The sequence below is a fragment of the Panicum virgatum genome, chromosome 3K (genome assembly GCF_016808335.1).
Source record: "Panicum virgatum strain AP13 chromosome 3K, P.virgatum_v5, whole genome shotgun sequence".
Taxonomy (NCBI): domain Eukaryota; kingdom Viridiplantae; phylum Streptophyta; class Magnoliopsida; order Poales; family Poaceae; genus Panicum; species Panicum virgatum.
In genome coordinates, this window is record NC_053138.1 from 54,400,313 (window position 1) to 54,417,922 (window position 17,610).

Sequence of the window (17,610 nt, forward strand, 5' to 3'; positions counted from 1 at the left end):
GTCCTTTTGGGTTTGGTGAACAAGATACTAAACAGTAATTAATTTTCACCTTGCATGCCTCTGTCACTTTTGAGAAGGCAATAAAGTTGATCGGTTCGACAAATTTTGCAGAAACAACTTTGAGTATATATGGTTACCAAATCTAAGAGAACAAAACTAGGGGCACTGGACGCCCATAGGCCATATGCATACATTCCCAATCTGATCTAGGATGATTCTCAAGTAGATCAACACAACATAACATTGGAAGATATATTCCTTGGGCCCTGTTGAAAAGACGGATCACGCGCATTATCCAAACACCAATTGATCTCATGCCTCCATACCACCCCTTTCCTTTTGAAAAGTCATGATAGATGAGCAAACCTCAGAGCTTTTTGTATTCAATTCTACAAATGTGGTACGTTGAACTTATTTTAATATATCGTTCATCAGAGTCAAAAGAGGTATGGTCCTAGCTAGCTGGCCACTGTAGTTGCTATACGTACCAGCTTATTGATTCCTTAGGACACTCTGCAATTGTTCTAGAAACTCCCAGATCAGCTCCTCACTCATCATCTCCCTAAACTAGATATCCTGGCCTGTTCGAAAAAGTACACATGTATTCCCTGGTCCATCTTATTCTTACTTGCAGCTATAGGAGAACCGGACCCGTTAAGGAAACCTAGAGGGCCTGCATACTCTATAAAAGGCAGCCACCCCTGTTCTCCCAAACCATCAATCCATACACAACACTCATCTCTTCACGTGCATCCACAGCTGCTTGACAGAGCTAGAGAGAGAACTAAGCTTGAGAGATAGAGAGAGATCAAGAGAGAGAAAGAGAGAGTTCCTGCAGCCAAGAAATTAAACCAATCAAGCATAGCAAATGGCTGACCGTGTGATGAAGCTGGCGTCGGAGCGCGCGGTGGTGGTGTTCACGCTGAGTTCCTGCTGCATGGGCCACACGGTGGCGAAGCTGATGCAGGACCTGAGCGTAAACGCGCTGGTGCACGAGCTGGACAGCGACCCCAGGGGCAAGGAGATGGAGTGCGCGCTGCTCAAGATGCTCGGCGGTAGGGGCCCTGCCGTCCCCGCCGTCTTTATCGGCGGCAAGCTCGTCGGCGGCACCAACAGGGTCATGTCCCTTCACCTCGGCAGCGAGCTGGTGCCCATGCTCAAGAGCGCCGGCGCGCTCTGGCTGTAGAGACATGCATAGTCACGTACGTGCGAGCATGGCCATGGATACGCTAGCAGGAAAAATAAAGAGGTCGTGGTCCAAGAGTACCAAGGGTCGTTACTAGTGTGTGTGTCGAGGGCAGGTTTTTCCCGTCCTGTTCTTCCGAGTTCTGACAGGAATAACTAGGGCAAACTAGCTGCTTAGCTTCGTGCCTTGTAGCTAGGAGCTTGTGAGCGAGAGAGAGATGGCCTTCTTGATGTTTTGTTCTAACTTTGCAATGGCACGTGCGTGTACTAATCATCAATCAGTCAGCCTTTTTTCGACAGGCTTATGAATACCAATATATGTTTGAGAGGTTTTATCAGCAATAAGCTAGCACTATGATGTGGCATGTGCGCAATCAATGTATACAAGATTGCATAGCATGTATCTGCTCATATTGGTCATAACTTGGTTGTGTTTGCATTTTGGTTGTGTTCTAATTAGTCACAAACTTTAATTAGTGTGGTTCTTGATGCTGTTATGGTGATAGATCTTTGTTAGTAACTTGGTTTCACTCAAATAGACGACCAGTTCCATTTATCTCTATTCATGCATTTTAATTGTGTCCTATAAATTAAAGTTATAATTGTTCATCAATGTACTATGCATTTTAAATCTTCTATGCATGGAATTGAATATGTCATTCAGCTGGGTACCGCATGGTTCAATTCAACTCGTCTTTGGAGTTCATTTTTTTTCCTCTGATAACATATACATCAGTCGGCCATATTTCCCAGTAAGTTTAGCTCAACTATTGAAGTATCTTGTTGATGAGTCGCTTGGTTAGGTACACAAAGACGAGTGAATCATTTTATCTCATAATTTATATTGTAATGTTCAAAAGAATGAGGCCATCCATCAGCAAAGTATTGGTCGCAGATTTTCTCAATGAAAATATAGAACATGTTTTGCTTGAAAAAGCAACAAGCTAACTACTAAAGCTGTTTTACATTTAATACATTTAAAGCATGATGGTTCTTTTTTCTTAGACCAAAGACCATTTTGTCCATGATTTGTTGGAGAGATTCTTTTTTCCCTGTTATGACAATTTTTGCCAAAGAGCAAAGCAGATTTTTCAATTTTCATTACAACCAAAGCAGCCGAATAATACTACTACAAAAAAGCATTAACTGTGATCTTTAAAAATGTCCTCGGAGGAGGTCATTTGTTATTAACTGAGACGGTTACGACAATTGCCTGACAAAATATATTAACCGAGGCGGGCACCATTATAATGCCTGCCATGGTTAAAATATATTAACCGAGGCGAGCATTGTTTGACAACCGCCTCACCAGGCCCAGCCAGATCCAATTGTGAGCACACGTATATATACAAGACTTAGGATTCCTCACACCATCTCCCTCTCCGGCGCCCCTCTCCCTCTCCTCACGCGCCCCACCATCTCCCTCCGGCGCCTCTCTCCCCTGCAACTACGGCCCCTCTCCCTCCTCCTCCTGAGCCCGCCTCCCTTCTCTGGCGCTGGTGGCGGCCATGGTGGCACGCGCGCGAGTGGACAGGCAGCATGGGCGTGGCTGGGCGGCCGGCCGGATGGCGCGCGCGCAAGTGACTAGGCGGCGTGGGAGCAGGCGGTACCATGTCGCCCAGGACGGTGAGGGTGCGAGTGGCCGGCCAGGGCGGTGCAGCGGCCGATCCGGCCAGGGCGGCGCCGCGGCTGATCCGGCGAGGTGGCACTCCCCTCCTTCCTCGGCCAGATCCAGTGGATCCCTCGCCGTATTTGGCGGCTACGGCAGGCGGCTGGTGCGGAGGCGGGTGGCCGGCGGGCACAGGGATGGGTTCGTGATGGGCTCGACGGGCTTTTTCTTTTTTAAAAAACAAAATTTTATTTGATTAATCGACACGGACATCAAAATCATCTCGGAAATTAGATCATTTATCGCGACCTTTGCTCCGAGCCTCCAAGGCAGTTGGGGTTGCCCGCCTCGGTTAGTAGATTTGACCGCCTCCGTTAATAGTTATTGTAGTGTAATTTGATATGGTGCCACGAGTCCAGGGCATGCTGCTACATCTATGTTAATAAGGAAAACAAATGCTTTTTTTATCGAAGTCAATTAAAATAAATAAGAAAGAAAAGAATGAATAATTAAACAGTGTTATTATCTGAAAAAAGTAACATCTATTCATTTCTTGATTATGATAACCGTGAAATAAATAATTAGTGGGCGCATTCCTGTTCTGGTTCCTCTAAAGTACCTCCCAAAAATAGAAATAAAGTTCCAAGGAAGGATCTTTCTGTTATATGGGACCAGATGGTACGTAATGATGATTATACCACTAGCTATGAATCACAGTTTGGTCTTTGAATTACATACGCATTTTCATAAGTAAGAATATACACTTAATAAAATCCTAGTGAACTCAAAATGTTATTTGATGATAGTTTAGGGAAAAGAACTGCATTATTTTAAACAAAGATCACTTTACTACAGCTGAAAACATATTTGCGCCACTTGATTAGCAGGATGAAAGCTGGCTGGACATACAATTTGTGTGTATTCTGCTGAAATTAAGCTCATATGTGATGTACCCAGGCTTTAATTTCTACAATTCAGGAAAAAAATTGAACTGCGTGTATAGATATTTAAGTATATGTATCTGACTTGGATAGCTGACAAATGGATATAAACAGGGGCGGAGCTAGAGAGAAATTGAGGGGGTGCGTCATTTCAGATCATATGGATTATGTTTGAGTTTATATGGTGATATTTTAGAAGTAGTAGCTAGTTTTCAAAATTTTGTGGGCACGCCCGCACCCAACACACCCACAACATAGCTCCGCCCCTGGATATAAAGGTCACACACATATGGATTGCCATCGGTCTCGGATCGCGGCATCGCACACACAAACCTGTTGAGGTAATTTTGTGCGTGCGCGTGTGTGTGGTGGGGGCTGCCTGTAGGTACTTGATGACTACACTGTCCTTTTTTTATGCAGGAATAATGTCACTATTTTTCAAGATTCCTAAACCACAATAGGATGTGAAGATCAGAGCAAACCGTCGGTTGAACACCACGTTGTGAGCTAGCTATCGGGGAGCCCCATTCGTGTATGGCTGGTAGGCTGGATCCCTTAACGTGGAATATAATAACTTTAACTTTGACTTTTTTGCATTTTTTGTTTTTAGCAGAATTTTATTTGATTTGATTCTTGTTCATATACCGATGTTGAAATGGTACATATACTCGATGGCCACGTCGTGTTACGTGCACGTATGTCGAATCCATGCTGATCCAAACTCCCATGGTGGATATCATTGTCACGGATCATATCCACGTTTTTTTTTATCTTGGTTTCAGTTTTCACTATTATATTTGAGTAAAACTAGATTATTGGGTCATAAGTTCTATGCAGTCAAGTTGACACTAACCCAAAAGTGGAATTTTTTTACCAAAGTTCGGCTGGGGCAAGTTTCATTTGTTACCCAAGATGGGGTCCTACTAACTAGCTCTGAAAGGTTTTATTGTCATCGCTGTGTTTTTGGTTCAGAAAAAGGTTTTATTGTCTTGATAATAAATTTAACTGGCTCATTAAACATATATATTGAAAATGATGTATGGACTATTCTGCAAGTGACAGCAAGCTAGTCCACTACTACAAAAACAATTTGTAGCAACACTCCGATTTTTTTTTGGTGGTGGACTACTCCCTCCGTTTCAAATTTTAAGTCATTCCATCTTTCTTGGAGAGTCAAAATATTTCAAGTTTGATCAAATTTATCCAATATAGTACTAACATTTAACATTTATGATATAATTTGAAAACGGATCGAGGGAGTAGTTCTTGTATTTTGATGGCTTTGGTTCAATATTAAGACTGGAAGCAAGAAGCACATTCAATTCTAGCCTAACGGAACATTAGGCATTCCAACTTTGGGAAGCCGCATGATGGGTAGTTTTCCTTCTTTTTAGAGACATAATGTACACGCATATTTTGCACTTCATTTCGAATATTGTTTTTGCCCACAGCGGCTGGGTTGTAGTATTGCTTTATTCTTTCATTTTATGATATATGCCAAGTGATGTAATGCGTGCATATTGAGAATTTGAGATTATGCACATCATCTGCTTGATTTAATAATTAAATACTTGAACAATAAAAAAATTCTTTATCAGTATATCTAATTAACATACTAGGACTATAAATAATTTGTTAATTTCTTCGCAAAAGAGTAAAATCCCACAATTCTTCTCGTCTGATCAATTAATTCGCCAGTTAAATAACCAAGGTCGGTGTTTGTTGTAAAAATAACAAACCAACCCATTGACACACATCAGCATCAGATGCTTCGGTTTGTGGCCCTGGTCATGAAATAAAAATAAAGGAAAACATGGGGATTTTTCTAACTTTTGGCGAGATTCCATATTTTCAAGTGGCCGGCATAAAAAAAACTAATATTCCCCTTGTATCTTTGCTAGGCCCCATTGAAGTTGTTTTAAAGTTCATCCAGTATGCATGCCTGATGCGCTTGCAACTTTAACAAATGGACATGGACAGATGCATGTATGGAGAACTATGCGTCGTCTATGACCACACAAATTTTCTGATGGTGATCAGATGGTGTAATAGTTTATAATTTCCTTTATTTCTTAGGTGCATTAATATTCTTAATATTTAACATGATAAGAACCCAATTACACTTCATATACCCTAATAATATCTAAGTAGTTGACCTATATTATGAACATTTTCTGTTAGTAGTAAGTTTATGTGAAATTTAGGTATCAAGAGAGATATATACAACATGATTAAAGTTAGTAAAATAAAAAAAAAGTTACAAAGAGTGACGAATTGAATTGCAATTTGCATCATTCTATATTTGAAGAATCTTATTAGATTAAAATTGACTAGCATAGCTTGATTGTTGGCTCACCTTAGTTTGTTCATAATTCCTAGCAAGCTTCACTACTATAAATGCACACGCACACATATAGATTAGCCAACTAAGTTCACGACCAACTGTCCCTTATATATCACCCCTGCAGTGCACCCTAGCTCCACTGTACTGTCCAAGACATAATAACTGCAGTGGAGTTTCATGAGAGTTTTATGAGCATTTAATTTTGCTGATGTGACAGTATATTTATAAAAAGTGAGAAGGAAGAGTTTCATGGGATATGATAGAAGTTTCATCCCCATGAAACTCATCCGGTACGATTACCTAGTTTATGTTTTAGGTAACTGTGCAACAAAACTATGCATTGAGACTGGCCTAATTAAAAAGTAAATACTAAAAATGAAGCACTATTGAAAAATTAATTAAAAAGAAACTAAACGACAGAGACAGTATTGCGTGCCTTAAAGCACTGCTCATTTTGAGCGTGCAATGCACACGTCCAATATTCTTATCCCTCTCCGAGTCTCCAACAAGCACCCACCATTCTCCCCTTCCTCTAGCGGATGAACACTATAAAAGGGCATCACGCCCTGCATTGCAAAGCACACAGCCCTAGAGAAATCAAGAAGAGACGACGGCGATGGCGGAGAGGGTGTCGAGGCTGTCGACGGAGAAGGCTGTGGTGATCTTCACGCGGAGCCAGTGCCCGATGTGCCACGCGATGTTGAGCCTCTTCTCCGAGCTCGACGTGTGCGCGGCGGTGCACGAGCTGGACAAGGACCCGCGCGGCCGCGACATGGAACGGGAGCTCGCCCGCCGCCTCGGCCGCGCGCCGCCGGTCCCTGCTGTCTTCGTCGGCGGCAACCTCGTCGGCTCCACCGACAAGGTCATGTCGCTCCACCTCGCCGGCAAGCTCGTGCCCATGCTCAAGGCCGCCGGCGCCATATGGCTCTGAATCCCTCCATCCATCGGCGACAGCAACTATATATATAAATCCCTCGCTCCGATCCAATATAGTTCCCAAATCCCACCAAGAATTTTGAGAAGTTTTGTTCAGCGCGGCTAGTAGTGTAACCACTTGCAGGGCTGAAAAGGGTTTGGAATGACCAGTCCATGTCTTTGAATGTACATGGACATATGTAACCCTAACCTTTCCAGGATTTTCAGAGTGAGATGTGGACTTTGATGAGTTAATTGTCTCTCCTAGTCTTTTGGTTTTTGGATTGTGCCCTGATACTAATTAAGCAGGGCCCGGGCCGGGTTGATAGACTCGATATAACTTTTTTTTTCAAAAAATGAACTAAAGAACTACAAGCTTAAATGAAGAATATGCTTGTAAAGGTGTTAAAAAAGATATCCTTTAAATTTGGTTATTACCATGGAAACTAGGCGTATAGCCCGCGCATTTGTGCGACTAGTATTGAAAATTCAAAAATTTGCATGACGTTGTATCCTTACTTAAATGTTATACTATTTTTTTTACCATACATCAGCTTGTTCATTATCAAAAATTATGTCTTATTGTTGATTAAAACAATTCAACTATGATCTACCTATAATAACAATTTGATTTGTTGAGCTTTAATAATATTATACAGATAATTATTCTTATTTTCATTTTATTTTGATTGATTGTTGTTAGCTTTAGTTTTTATTAATAGTATATATTTGTAACTGATACATAGTTAAATGATACTTTATATTTAATTTTTCATAATGGCATTGGTGGGTGATTTTTAATTAGGCACAGGGGTATTTTAGGCTAATTTTTATCGTAATGGTAGTGGTGGGTAATTTTTATTTTTCTATTTTTCTCAGATTAATGTGGAAATTTCTAGGCCTTGAGAGCGAACGTGGAGGTTCCGTTTGTTTGGCTAAATAATAAGATAATAGATTGAATTGATGAATAACCAAAACATGTGCTTGATCTGACTAAATTTCTACTTCTAATTGTTCCTTTTCATAACAATACTATTTTTGATGAGTTTGCTTGCACTTCTTTATGTGCAATAAGTTTTTTCGTTATATTTTGTTTGATCTGTTCAAATGTTGTACATATTTGTCCTACTTTGCAGGTTAACTTTGCTTCAAGAAAGTGAAAATTAACGAACACTTTTTCTAGGCATATTTATTAGAAAAACTCCCATTTTTCAATAGAATCGTAGAAATTAAGTGTAAATGGATTATTTCAAGAGAGATTAACAGGTGATGCCGTGGTAGCCATCACTACTACTACTTGTGGCGCCAGGCCGCATGTCGATCCTATAGGATCCTCTGACAGAATGATATAACGCTACTTTGATGTATAGCAACATATGCCGAGGGAACCATCATCCTGTCGAGGCATCGGCGCATCGCGGTATGCAATTCGTCACGGAATCTATCCATCAACATTAGGGTAGCAATCATCCTCTCGTTGTCAACGGTCGTACAATCTTGCGTATTATTCTGTGTGTTTTCTTTTACAGGATACAGTTCTAGTGCCACCACGCCACTGATAATGGTGTGTGCGTAAAAAAGGGCAATTCTTTGCAAAACAGCAGTATCAACTGTAAGATTATTTAGGCTATTTGCATTGGTCAAGTAGGAATATCTGAAAACTTCATGGTTATTCTATGAAATTCTGTGGATTTGAAATGCTTCAAATCAGTTGTGGTTATCGCTGTATATAGTTTGTTTTTTTCATATTTCCCTGTGCTTAGCTTTTCAACTTATCCTTTGCAGATGCATGCTTCTGTGTCAGCTACACGTTTGAGGGTTGATATCAATGCAATCATTCTGTGAACAAAATGTGTCCCTGAAAATATGGTGCCTCTTCACTCAAAACATCATGTATCTTAAATGAACAAAGGAAAGAAAGAAACATCCAAACATAGCTCATCAAAAGAGGATTTTTTTTTGAAAGATCCTGAACCTTGTGGTTCGGCGTATATTAATAAGAAGAGAATTGATCCAGTTTAAAGGTAGACCGGACCCGAAAACCAAAAGAGGATTATCTGAATGCGAAGATGGAAGGATGAGAATAGAACTAGTCTCTTAGATCTCAACGCATAGGTATCGGTAGCTTATAGAGTCGTAGGCATCAACCGGTGCCAATTGTCATGTTCAAATTAGAATTCAACTTTCTAAAATTGATAGGATCATTTTGATATGTCTGTATTTGCGCCCCGTAAAGCTAATCTGGTTTTGGTTTTGAGCTTATGCGCTGATTTGATGCCCTGGAAAAAAAGTGGACTATGTAGGTACTACTAGACCACTTGCACACAAATGGGATGTGATGGCACGGACCAGGGCATAAGATCCTCGTAGGTGTCGGCACATCATGAATTTATTTAAGGCATATCACAATAGTGTAGCCCTGTAATAGATTGTGATTAGCTCTTTTGTGAAACACATGGGGAAGAATCATAAGCACAATGTTAAACTGTACCCACACAAATCCATATGTTCTTTAGAGAAGATGAAAGCAATACGGAAATCGTTGTAACTGAAAGTTTACTTGTATTTCTGTGACAACTTGTTTGAGAGATATAGTTGAACAAATTGCAATGGTTTGAACTGGACAACTTGAAGATGAAAAACCAAGCTGTGGTTACTGCAGCCGGTTACTTTCACTTAACTGAATTTTTGAATTTTCTTTGATTGAAATGGTAAAAGGTAAAGAAACATCTCCTCTTGGAGGAGCCACTATTGCTAACGTCTTGCAGAAGCCACGAGCGCCCCTTGAGAAGTTGAGGGGTCAAGAATTAAGCAAGCACCGCGAAGAAGCAAACGATTCTGGAGCAATAGAGATTGCTCTACAGAACACTAGCCTTTTCTCTCCCCTTCCTTTCTTTTCCAGGTGAGATATAGGGTATAAGAATATCTCTATCCTAATATCCAATCTTCCATGCGTGTGCTGGATGTTTGCGTCATACATATACGAAAAAAATGAAAAGAAAACTGGAGAAAAGATCAGATAATGTCCGACTTTCCTCTTCAGATGCCTGAAGCATCATATATACAGGTAGATAGCAACTGTGCCACGGAATCTTTTCATCTAGCCTTCATTCTTATTATTATATTAGCTTTAGCTCATGGAAGATTTTTGTACCTAGGGAAGGATGCAGTGAGGCATGAAAAGCCAAGATTGCATCGTGTCCGATCGTGCCGTCGTCGCAGCGCCTCATATCTGATAAGGTCAGGCTGGTTCACAAAGCAGCGGCAGCTCAACCTGCTGAGAAAAGCCGCGTGCAAGGTGGTCAGATTCCATGCCGCAGATAAGGCCGGTCTTTTTTTTTTAAAAAAAAAGATAAGGCCGGTCAGCGAGGCGATGAGCGCTGTCCTGGCTAGCTACACTTTGGATGCTATTCTGAAACCTGCTGCTGATGAGGTGATCGATCCCTGGTTCCTTCGAAGTCGGCTTGATCAGCCGGTCGTAAGACGAAGCACTAGTGCACTACTGGCCGTACTGTGTACCGGTATTCCCCATCGTCGTCGGCACCATTCGTGTTATAGCATGCGCATTTAGTCGTGCACTGGGAGCAACGGCATCTGTCAGGACTGATGTAGGCAATGCACTGTGGGCTGTGGCAATTGGAGAATGCAGGAACTTTCAGAGTCTGAAAGATGACAGATGGAGCATCTGTTCACGTACGTACATTATCCTTGTTGCATTGCTATGGATTCGACCCATCACAATCCAACCTGTACTACAGCTATACATTATCCAACCTAGCTACAATCAATTGTGCCACTTGTCAAATGGGAGGAAATCTTCCTTCAAAACAATAAGGAAAGATGAGGTATCACAACTTAGGCACCAAAACCGAGAAGTGATAGCACGGTTAAAAATAGGAACCGGAATAAATCCCGGTTAACGATAGGTTTACTGGCTCCACTACTCAAAGGTTAATTGGGAGACTTTTAGAAAATGCTTTGCAATGCATGTGTCCATGTTTTACTTCATAGATGATGTTTTCAGACGAAGTCTGTAAGACGATATCATACAGCTTCATATACACCACCGGCCAGATATAGTCTGTCAGAAACTTCAGCGGAAATAAATAATATTTGATGATAATAAGTCTACTAATGATATCCTTGGTTCGAGGATCATCACATTACTACTCTATGAGAATAAAAAATAATATTTGATGATAATAAGTCTACTAATGATCAATCCGGTTTCATTTATGATCCTCGAACCGGATTGATCAAGTTGGGCGAGTTGGTTGCATACATACGTACGTTAAACGTGCTATATTTCTTCCTAACCCATGAGAAGAAAAGGGACTACACAGCTGCACCCTCACAGGCCATATGCATGCATATGAAATTCTCATTAGGTCAACACACAACCGCACCTTAGCTTTCCAAGATACATTCCTTGGGCCCTATTAAAAAGACGGCTAGCTCGTGCGTTATCCAAACATGTATTGATCACATGCATGTACATGATGCCATCCTTTCCAACAAAGCAATGAGCAAACCACAGAGCTTTTTGGATTCAAAATAATCTCATAATTAATGTGGGACCTTGAAGTTATCATATGTGTTAGTATTATTTTGTTTCCTAGGTAAAAGATGTGCTATGCAAGCATGGTCCTAGCTACCTATAGTAGCCACTGTGCTGTGTACCAGCTTAGAGATTCCTTGAAACATTTTGTTTTTCCAGAAACTCCCAGATAAGCTCATCACTAATTATACTCATCCTCACACTAAACTTACTTGCAAATTAACTCTAGTAGACCCGGACCTGTTATGAAAACCCTAGCAGCCTGCTTGCGAACTCTATATAAGGCAGCCACCCCTGTTCTCCCAAACCATCCATCCATAGCTGCTTGACAGCACTAGAGAGCTACAGAGAGAACGACGACGAAGGCTTGACAAATAGATAGAGGGGAGACACACACGCAGATCTATATATATATAGCTAGAGAGAGAGAGATCTAGAGATCGAGTTCTTGCAGCCAAGAAACTAAACTAACCAAAGCATAGCAAATGGCCGACCGTGTGATGAAGCTGGCGTCGGAGCGAGCGGTGGTGGTGTTCACGCTGAGCTCCTGCTGCATGTGCCACACGGTGACGAAGCTCATGCAGGACCTGAGCGTGAACGCGCTGGTGCACGAGCTGGACAGCGACCCCAGGGGCAAGGAGATGGAGCGCGCGCTGCTCAAGATGCTCGGCGGCAGGGCCCCTGCCGTCCCCGCCGTCTTCATCGGCGGCCAGCTTGTCGGCGGCACCAACAGGATCATGTCCCTCCACCTCGGCGGCGAGCTCGTGCCCATTCTCATGAACGCCGGCGCGCTCTGGCTGTAGACACCAGGGCGGCCGCGCTGCGTACCATGCAAAAGCTTGAAAATAAAGACCATGGTCATCTTCCAAGAGTACCAAGGTTAGTAGAGTGTAGTATGTGTGTTGATGACAGGTTTTTCCGGTCCTGTTCTTCTGAGTTCTGACAAGAATAATAACTAGGGCAAACTAGCTTGCCAGCTTCACAGATGCCTTGCAGGTAGGAGCTAGTGAGCCACTGAGCCGTGAGCGAGAGAGATGGCCTTGCTTTGTGATTTCCTCTTCTTGTTTTTAGATGTTTTGGTGCAACTTTTCAACGGTGCGTGTGATCGAGCAATCTATCACCTTTTTACGACGGGCTTATGAGTACCAATATATGTATGAGAGTTCTATTAGTAACCAGGATGATGGCACATGTGTGTTGCGAATGTGCACGAGTTTGCATAGCATGTGCATTTGCTCATATAGGTCATCACATTGTGTTCTAAGTCACACTAACTGTTGATTTATAACTAACCTCTGCATTATGCATGATTTGAGTTGGAACACCAGACGCTTCAGTGATATGTTATCGGATGCTTGCACCAGAGCTACGTTTAGTGTCGACAGATCTCATTAGTCATTATGCGCATGACATCGACCAACACTTTGGTCATACAATAACTAGCAAGGTCGCGTGCGCAAATAGCGCGGGTAGCTAGTTTTTCTTTTCACACTAAAATTTAGGTTTTTCACTTAAAAGCAAATTTATATAAGGTTTTTTAGTTATTTCATTGTCATTATTGTTTTAATGTCATTGTTTTGTTAAGTGACCCAGACCAAGACATTCTCACTTCTTATCATCATATTATATGGTTTGGAACATGAATTCATTTTTCAGGATAAAGGGTATGTACTTATGTAGAAACATATTTTTTGGGTTATTGAACTTAATATAACTTTTTTCTTGAACTTTATTTTGTTTCTCCTCTTGTTTCCATACAAATTAGGGTTGCTTCAATTCTATTCAACACAGATTTTAATTGCCACCAGGGGGGTCTGAGTTGCAATATCCATATATGGATCCAATCTATTTTTTTAATCTTCTATACGTCATCTATTCTTCTAAAAGATTAAATAGTTATAACACAAACCTACTAGTATCGATGCTGTTCATTTTTCTATTTATTCATCATTTAATGTGGTAATAGCTAGTTTTTTCTATATGAACATGTAGCTTAATAGTTTTATTATAAAATCTATCCACTAAATAAATTGACATGAATACTAAAAATATATTTTTTTTCAATTGACGTGGTAGCCTATTATTAGTGAAAATAATAAAGTTCTCCATGGGCTCTTAATTTAAATAATTTGCTTCTAATATCAATGAAAATTTCTCTTAATTTTATTTCTCAAGTATTTAGTTATAGTATTTGACTTTGACTACTTCTTTGACTATTTTTCTAAATTCATAAAGAATATTACTATTTTCCCTATTAATTTAATTTAACACTATTCATCTACACGACCATTTAGCCCATTTACACTATTCATCTACACGACTATTTTCCCTGCATTGCAAAGCACACAGCCCTAGAGAAATCAAGAAGAGACGACGGCGATGGCGGAGAGGGTGTCGAGGCTGTCGACGGAGAAGGCTGTGGTGATCTTCACGCGGAGCCAGTGCCCGATGTGCCACGCGATGTTGAGCCTCTTCTCCGAGCTCGACGTGTGCGCGGCGGTGCACGAGCTGGACAAGGACCCGCGCGGCCGCGACATGGAACGGGAGCTCGCCCGCCGCCTCGGCCGCACGCCGCCGGTCCCTGCTGTCTTCGTCGGCGACAACCTCGTCGGCTCCACCGACAAGGTCATGTCGCTCCACCTCGGCGGCGAGCTCGTGCCCATGCTCAAGGCCGCCGGCGCCATATGGCTCTGAAGTCTGAATCCTCCATCCATTGGCGACAGCAACTATATATAAAAATTCCTCGCTCCGATCCAATATAGTTCCCAAATCCCAACAGGAATTTTGAGAAGTTTTGTTCAGCGCGGCCAGTAGTGTCACCACTTGCAGGGCTGAAAAGGGTTTGGAATGACCAGTCCGTGTCTTTGAATGTACATGGATGTATGTAACCCTGACCTTTCCAGGATTTTCAGAGTGAGATGCATGTGGACTTTGATGAGTTAATTGTAACAACCCACGTAATAATTACCTTGATTAGGATTAACTGAGAGATTGATATAATCATTACCACTAATGGTGGAATCATCCACACACACAGACCAAGCCGTGTCCAAGTTCGCCACGAACGGCGCCCGCTAACGCCGTGCACGACGCGCATCCCTGCTCATGCCGCACTGCCTCCTTCGCCATCCTCATCCGAGCTGCCAGCGCCCTCTCCTTCCTCTCCCTTTCTTCTTCCTCGAGCAGAGCTCGAACGAGCTCGAGCAGCTCGCGTTCCGCCGGCCAAATCCCTGGCCTCCGCTCCATCCTCTTCAAATCACTCGCACCTGAAGCTCCCTCACCTCCCTAGCTCCCTCCCCAGCCCCTTGGAACTGAGCTCCGACCGCCGTATAGCCGGAATCGCGGATCCTCTGGCCACTGGCCATCCATGGCCATCGAGCCCCACCTCGACGTCGAACTCCATCATCCGGCCACCGTTTTCTTCGTCCAGCGGCTCAAATCGAAGCTAGGTGAGGCACTAATACTCATGCTCTCCTCGTTCCAGCGCGTTCCGCGAGTTTCCGCGCTCGTTCCCGAGCCATGCCGCCGCCGGCATGCTGCTGCTCGCCTCAAGCCGCGCGCACGCGCCTCTGTGCCGCGCCGCCGAGCGCCCACACTTCGTCCGGCCCAGCTGAACCCTCCCATGGCCGCCCCCGTCGCCAGCCACTCACCGGAGCGCCGCCACACACCGTCGCCGTCGCCGACCGCCGCCGTGCACCGCTCCCGTGGACAGCACGCTTCCGGCCGCCCTCCGCCGCGCTAAGACCACCCCAAGGTAGCCCGAGACCTCCTCTTGCTCCTCCCCCACCTAGCTCTCGCCATCGGTGAGCGAGCTCGCCGGAACCGAGCTCCCTGGGCCTCCTCTGTTCCAAAAATCGCGGCTTGGGACCCCAGGCAACAATAGAGAGAAGTGCAGGGGCCTTTTTGCAAAGTCCATGACTCAGGTGAATAGTGCTGCGAAGGGTTGTTTTGCAATAATTGGCTGAAACTTTGAAAAATCATAGTAAATCATAAAAAAATCAAAAAATGTAAACTAACATTTGTTAGATTCCTTGTCCTAAGATCTACAACTTTCCTTACAGGTTGATCTTCATTTTCTAAATAGTTTTTTCTCTAGTTTAAATGTTAGTTTAAGTGGTTGCAAGCTTTGAAAATGCATAGTAAATAGTAGAAAAATGGTAAAAATGTAAAACCAGTTGGATTAGCTTTGATTTGGCATGTAGAACTTAGGAAAAATATTTAACCTGCTATTTGTTTAAGGTTTTCATGATATATTGATTTAATCATGGTTAATGCTTGTTTACGCTTGTCTATTTAATATCTGCAGTTTTGGATGTTGAAAAATTATAAAATTTATGCACTAGCTTATTCTCTATATGCTTAGTTCACTGTAAAAATTTCATATCCGGAAGCTATGCACATGTGTGTAAATCTATTTTTGTTCAGTTTGTCTTGTTGAGGATAAAATAAATACTTTATGTTATCAAAAAATGTTGGTTAATTATTTTTACACTCCTTCTCAGTAGCATATCATGTTGGTAAAATTTGGTTACAAGTTTAAAGCTGTAAGTCATGTTTCTGCTTTTGATTAGTTGCTAGCCATAGCTTTCCTGTTATATTTGTTGCTAGGCAATTTTTTTCTGCAGGTTTAATTTCAATAATTTATATTGATCTTGCATAATTGAAGTTAATTCCTAAGATCAGATTGTGGGTTACTTTCATGTCACTTGGTCTTATGTGCTTTTTAGTTGAATAAAAATCTCTAGTTACCCGTCTTGCTCTGTGTATTTGTTTTGTCGTTCTAAGCAAGTTTAGTAATACTTTTTGAAGGAAACACTTCAGGCTAAAATAAGTTGAATGAATTCTTGTATTGCAGCCCCAACCCATTTTCCTTGTGAGCTCGTTTGTTATGTTTACTCGGTAAATAATTGTCCAGTCATATCTTTTCTATTAGTCGCATTGCATTGCATCATGTGTTGTTTTTATATATTCATGCACTCGTATCATTTCATATCATTTAGGTACGCTAGATATACAATGCGTGGATGTGAGGCACGTGCTGACGGAACCGAACCACAGGACGGTGAATGGTGGATATATCTAGAAGATGGATGGATGGATCACAATGTGCATGACCGAAGGCAGATGCTCGCCAAGCGAGTATCATCTAACTAACACTGACTTAGTGTTAATCCCAGGCAAGCCCCGGTGCACATCCTATTATTTCAATTTATGACATCTATATATGTTTCTATTACTTGTGCATTAGGTTTAGGAATTATTTGGAACTCTAGTTGCATGATCCCTAGGTTCCCTGGAGTTATACTAGTATGTATAGGACGATAGAAATGCTATGCTTAATAAGATCTCGGTAGAAGTCGAGTGATTTCTGGTCACTCGCGAGATATAGGATGTCTCGTTATTTTGAGTATATGGAATATTGGAATAGGTTGGAGAAGGAAAAGAAAATGGAGGCCGGGCGGGGAAAGGCTAGCCCGTCTGTGTCGATTAAGGACCGTTCGTTGTCTAGCCCTGTGATCGAGTTTGAATTGTACTAACTGCATGCCGGGAGTAGGAGGTAGTCGAAACCGGTAAGCCTAATACTGCCTTGTTTCGAAAGTACAAAACTTCTACCCACCCCTTAGGGCAGTCGAGTGGCCGCGGAGAATTGGGATGCATATGTTTACTTTTGGTGGTCTCTCGTAGGGCTCGGTTGACCTTATGCAGGTGGGGCAGTTCTATAGTTCGAGGCGTGGAGGGGAATGGTTGGTTCGTATTGTCCGACGGGGCAGATACGTGCCGTGTTGGTTAGGTCCACCTTGCAATGTTAAATCGGATCGATTCGCCGTCAGTCGCTCTCGGATATGAGCACCTTGATCGCAGCACCGCATCTAGTAATGTGATGGAATATTAACGTATATGTTGAAGGAAATGTTAAGATTACTAATTGATCTTCTATTATGATTGTTCTAGAAAGGGGTTCTGTAAATGTCTAGAGGATATTAATTTATATAGAATGTGAGCTAAAATATTGAAAGTAAGGACTCACTCTTAAATGCATGTCCGCAAAACAACCCAC

At 42.2% G+C, this 17,610-nt stretch overlaps 4 protein-coding genes across 4 annotated transcripts; all 4 read left to right on the plus strand.

Annotated features, from left to right (window-relative positions):
* Positions 1–701: 701 nt before the first annotated feature.
* LOC120699673 (putative glutaredoxin-C14) lies at positions 702–1,527 on the plus strand. Its single transcript, XM_039983697.1, has one exon. The coding sequence runs from the start codon at positions 869–871 to the stop codon at positions 1,184–1,186; it is 318 nt and encodes a 105-aa protein (XP_039839631.1). The 5' UTR covers positions 702–868; the 3' UTR covers positions 1,187–1,527.
* Positions 1,528–6,640: 5,113 nt separating this feature from the next.
* Positions 6,641–7,252, plus strand: LOC120699674 (glutaredoxin-C15-like). The gene has a single exon (XM_039983698.1). The coding sequence runs from the start codon at positions 6,696–6,698 to the stop codon at positions 7,008–7,010; it is 315 nt and encodes a 104-aa protein (XP_039839632.1). The 5' UTR covers positions 6,641–6,695; the 3' UTR covers positions 7,011–7,252.
* Positions 7,253–11,843: 4,591 nt separating this feature from the next.
* Positions 11,844–12,730, plus strand: LOC120699675 (putative glutaredoxin-C14). Its single transcript, XM_039983699.1, has one exon. The coding sequence runs from the start codon at positions 12,038–12,040 to the stop codon at positions 12,353–12,355; it is 318 nt and encodes a 105-aa protein (XP_039839633.1). The 5' UTR covers positions 11,844–12,037; the 3' UTR covers positions 12,356–12,730.
* A 207-nt stretch (positions 12,731–12,937) lies between these two features.
* On the plus strand, positions 12,938–14,535 carry LOC120699677 (glutaredoxin-C15-like). The gene has a single exon (XM_039983700.1). The coding sequence runs from the start codon at positions 13,932–13,934 to the stop codon at positions 14,244–14,246; it is 315 nt and encodes a 104-aa protein (XP_039839634.1). The 5' UTR covers positions 12,938–13,931; the 3' UTR covers positions 14,247–14,535.
* Positions 14,536–17,610: the final 3,075 nt, after the last annotated feature.

Excerpts from the sequence above, each read along its gene's own strand:
- LOC120699675 (XM_039983699.1), top strand. The coding sequence starts at position 12,038 with ATGGCCGACCGTGTGATGAAGCTGGCGTCGGAGCGAGCGGTGGTGGTG.
- LOC120699677 (XM_039983700.1), top strand. The coding sequence starts at position 13,932 with ATGGCGGAGAGGGTGTCGAGGCTGTCGACGGAGAAGGCTGTGGTGATC.
- LOC120699674 (XM_039983698.1), top strand. The coding sequence starts at position 6,696 with ATGGCGGAGAGGGTGTCGAGGCTGTCGACGGAGAAGGCTGTGGTGATC.
- LOC120699673 (XM_039983697.1), top strand. The coding sequence starts at position 869 with ATGGCTGACCGTGTGATGAAGCTGGCGTCGGAGCGCGCGGTGGTGGTG.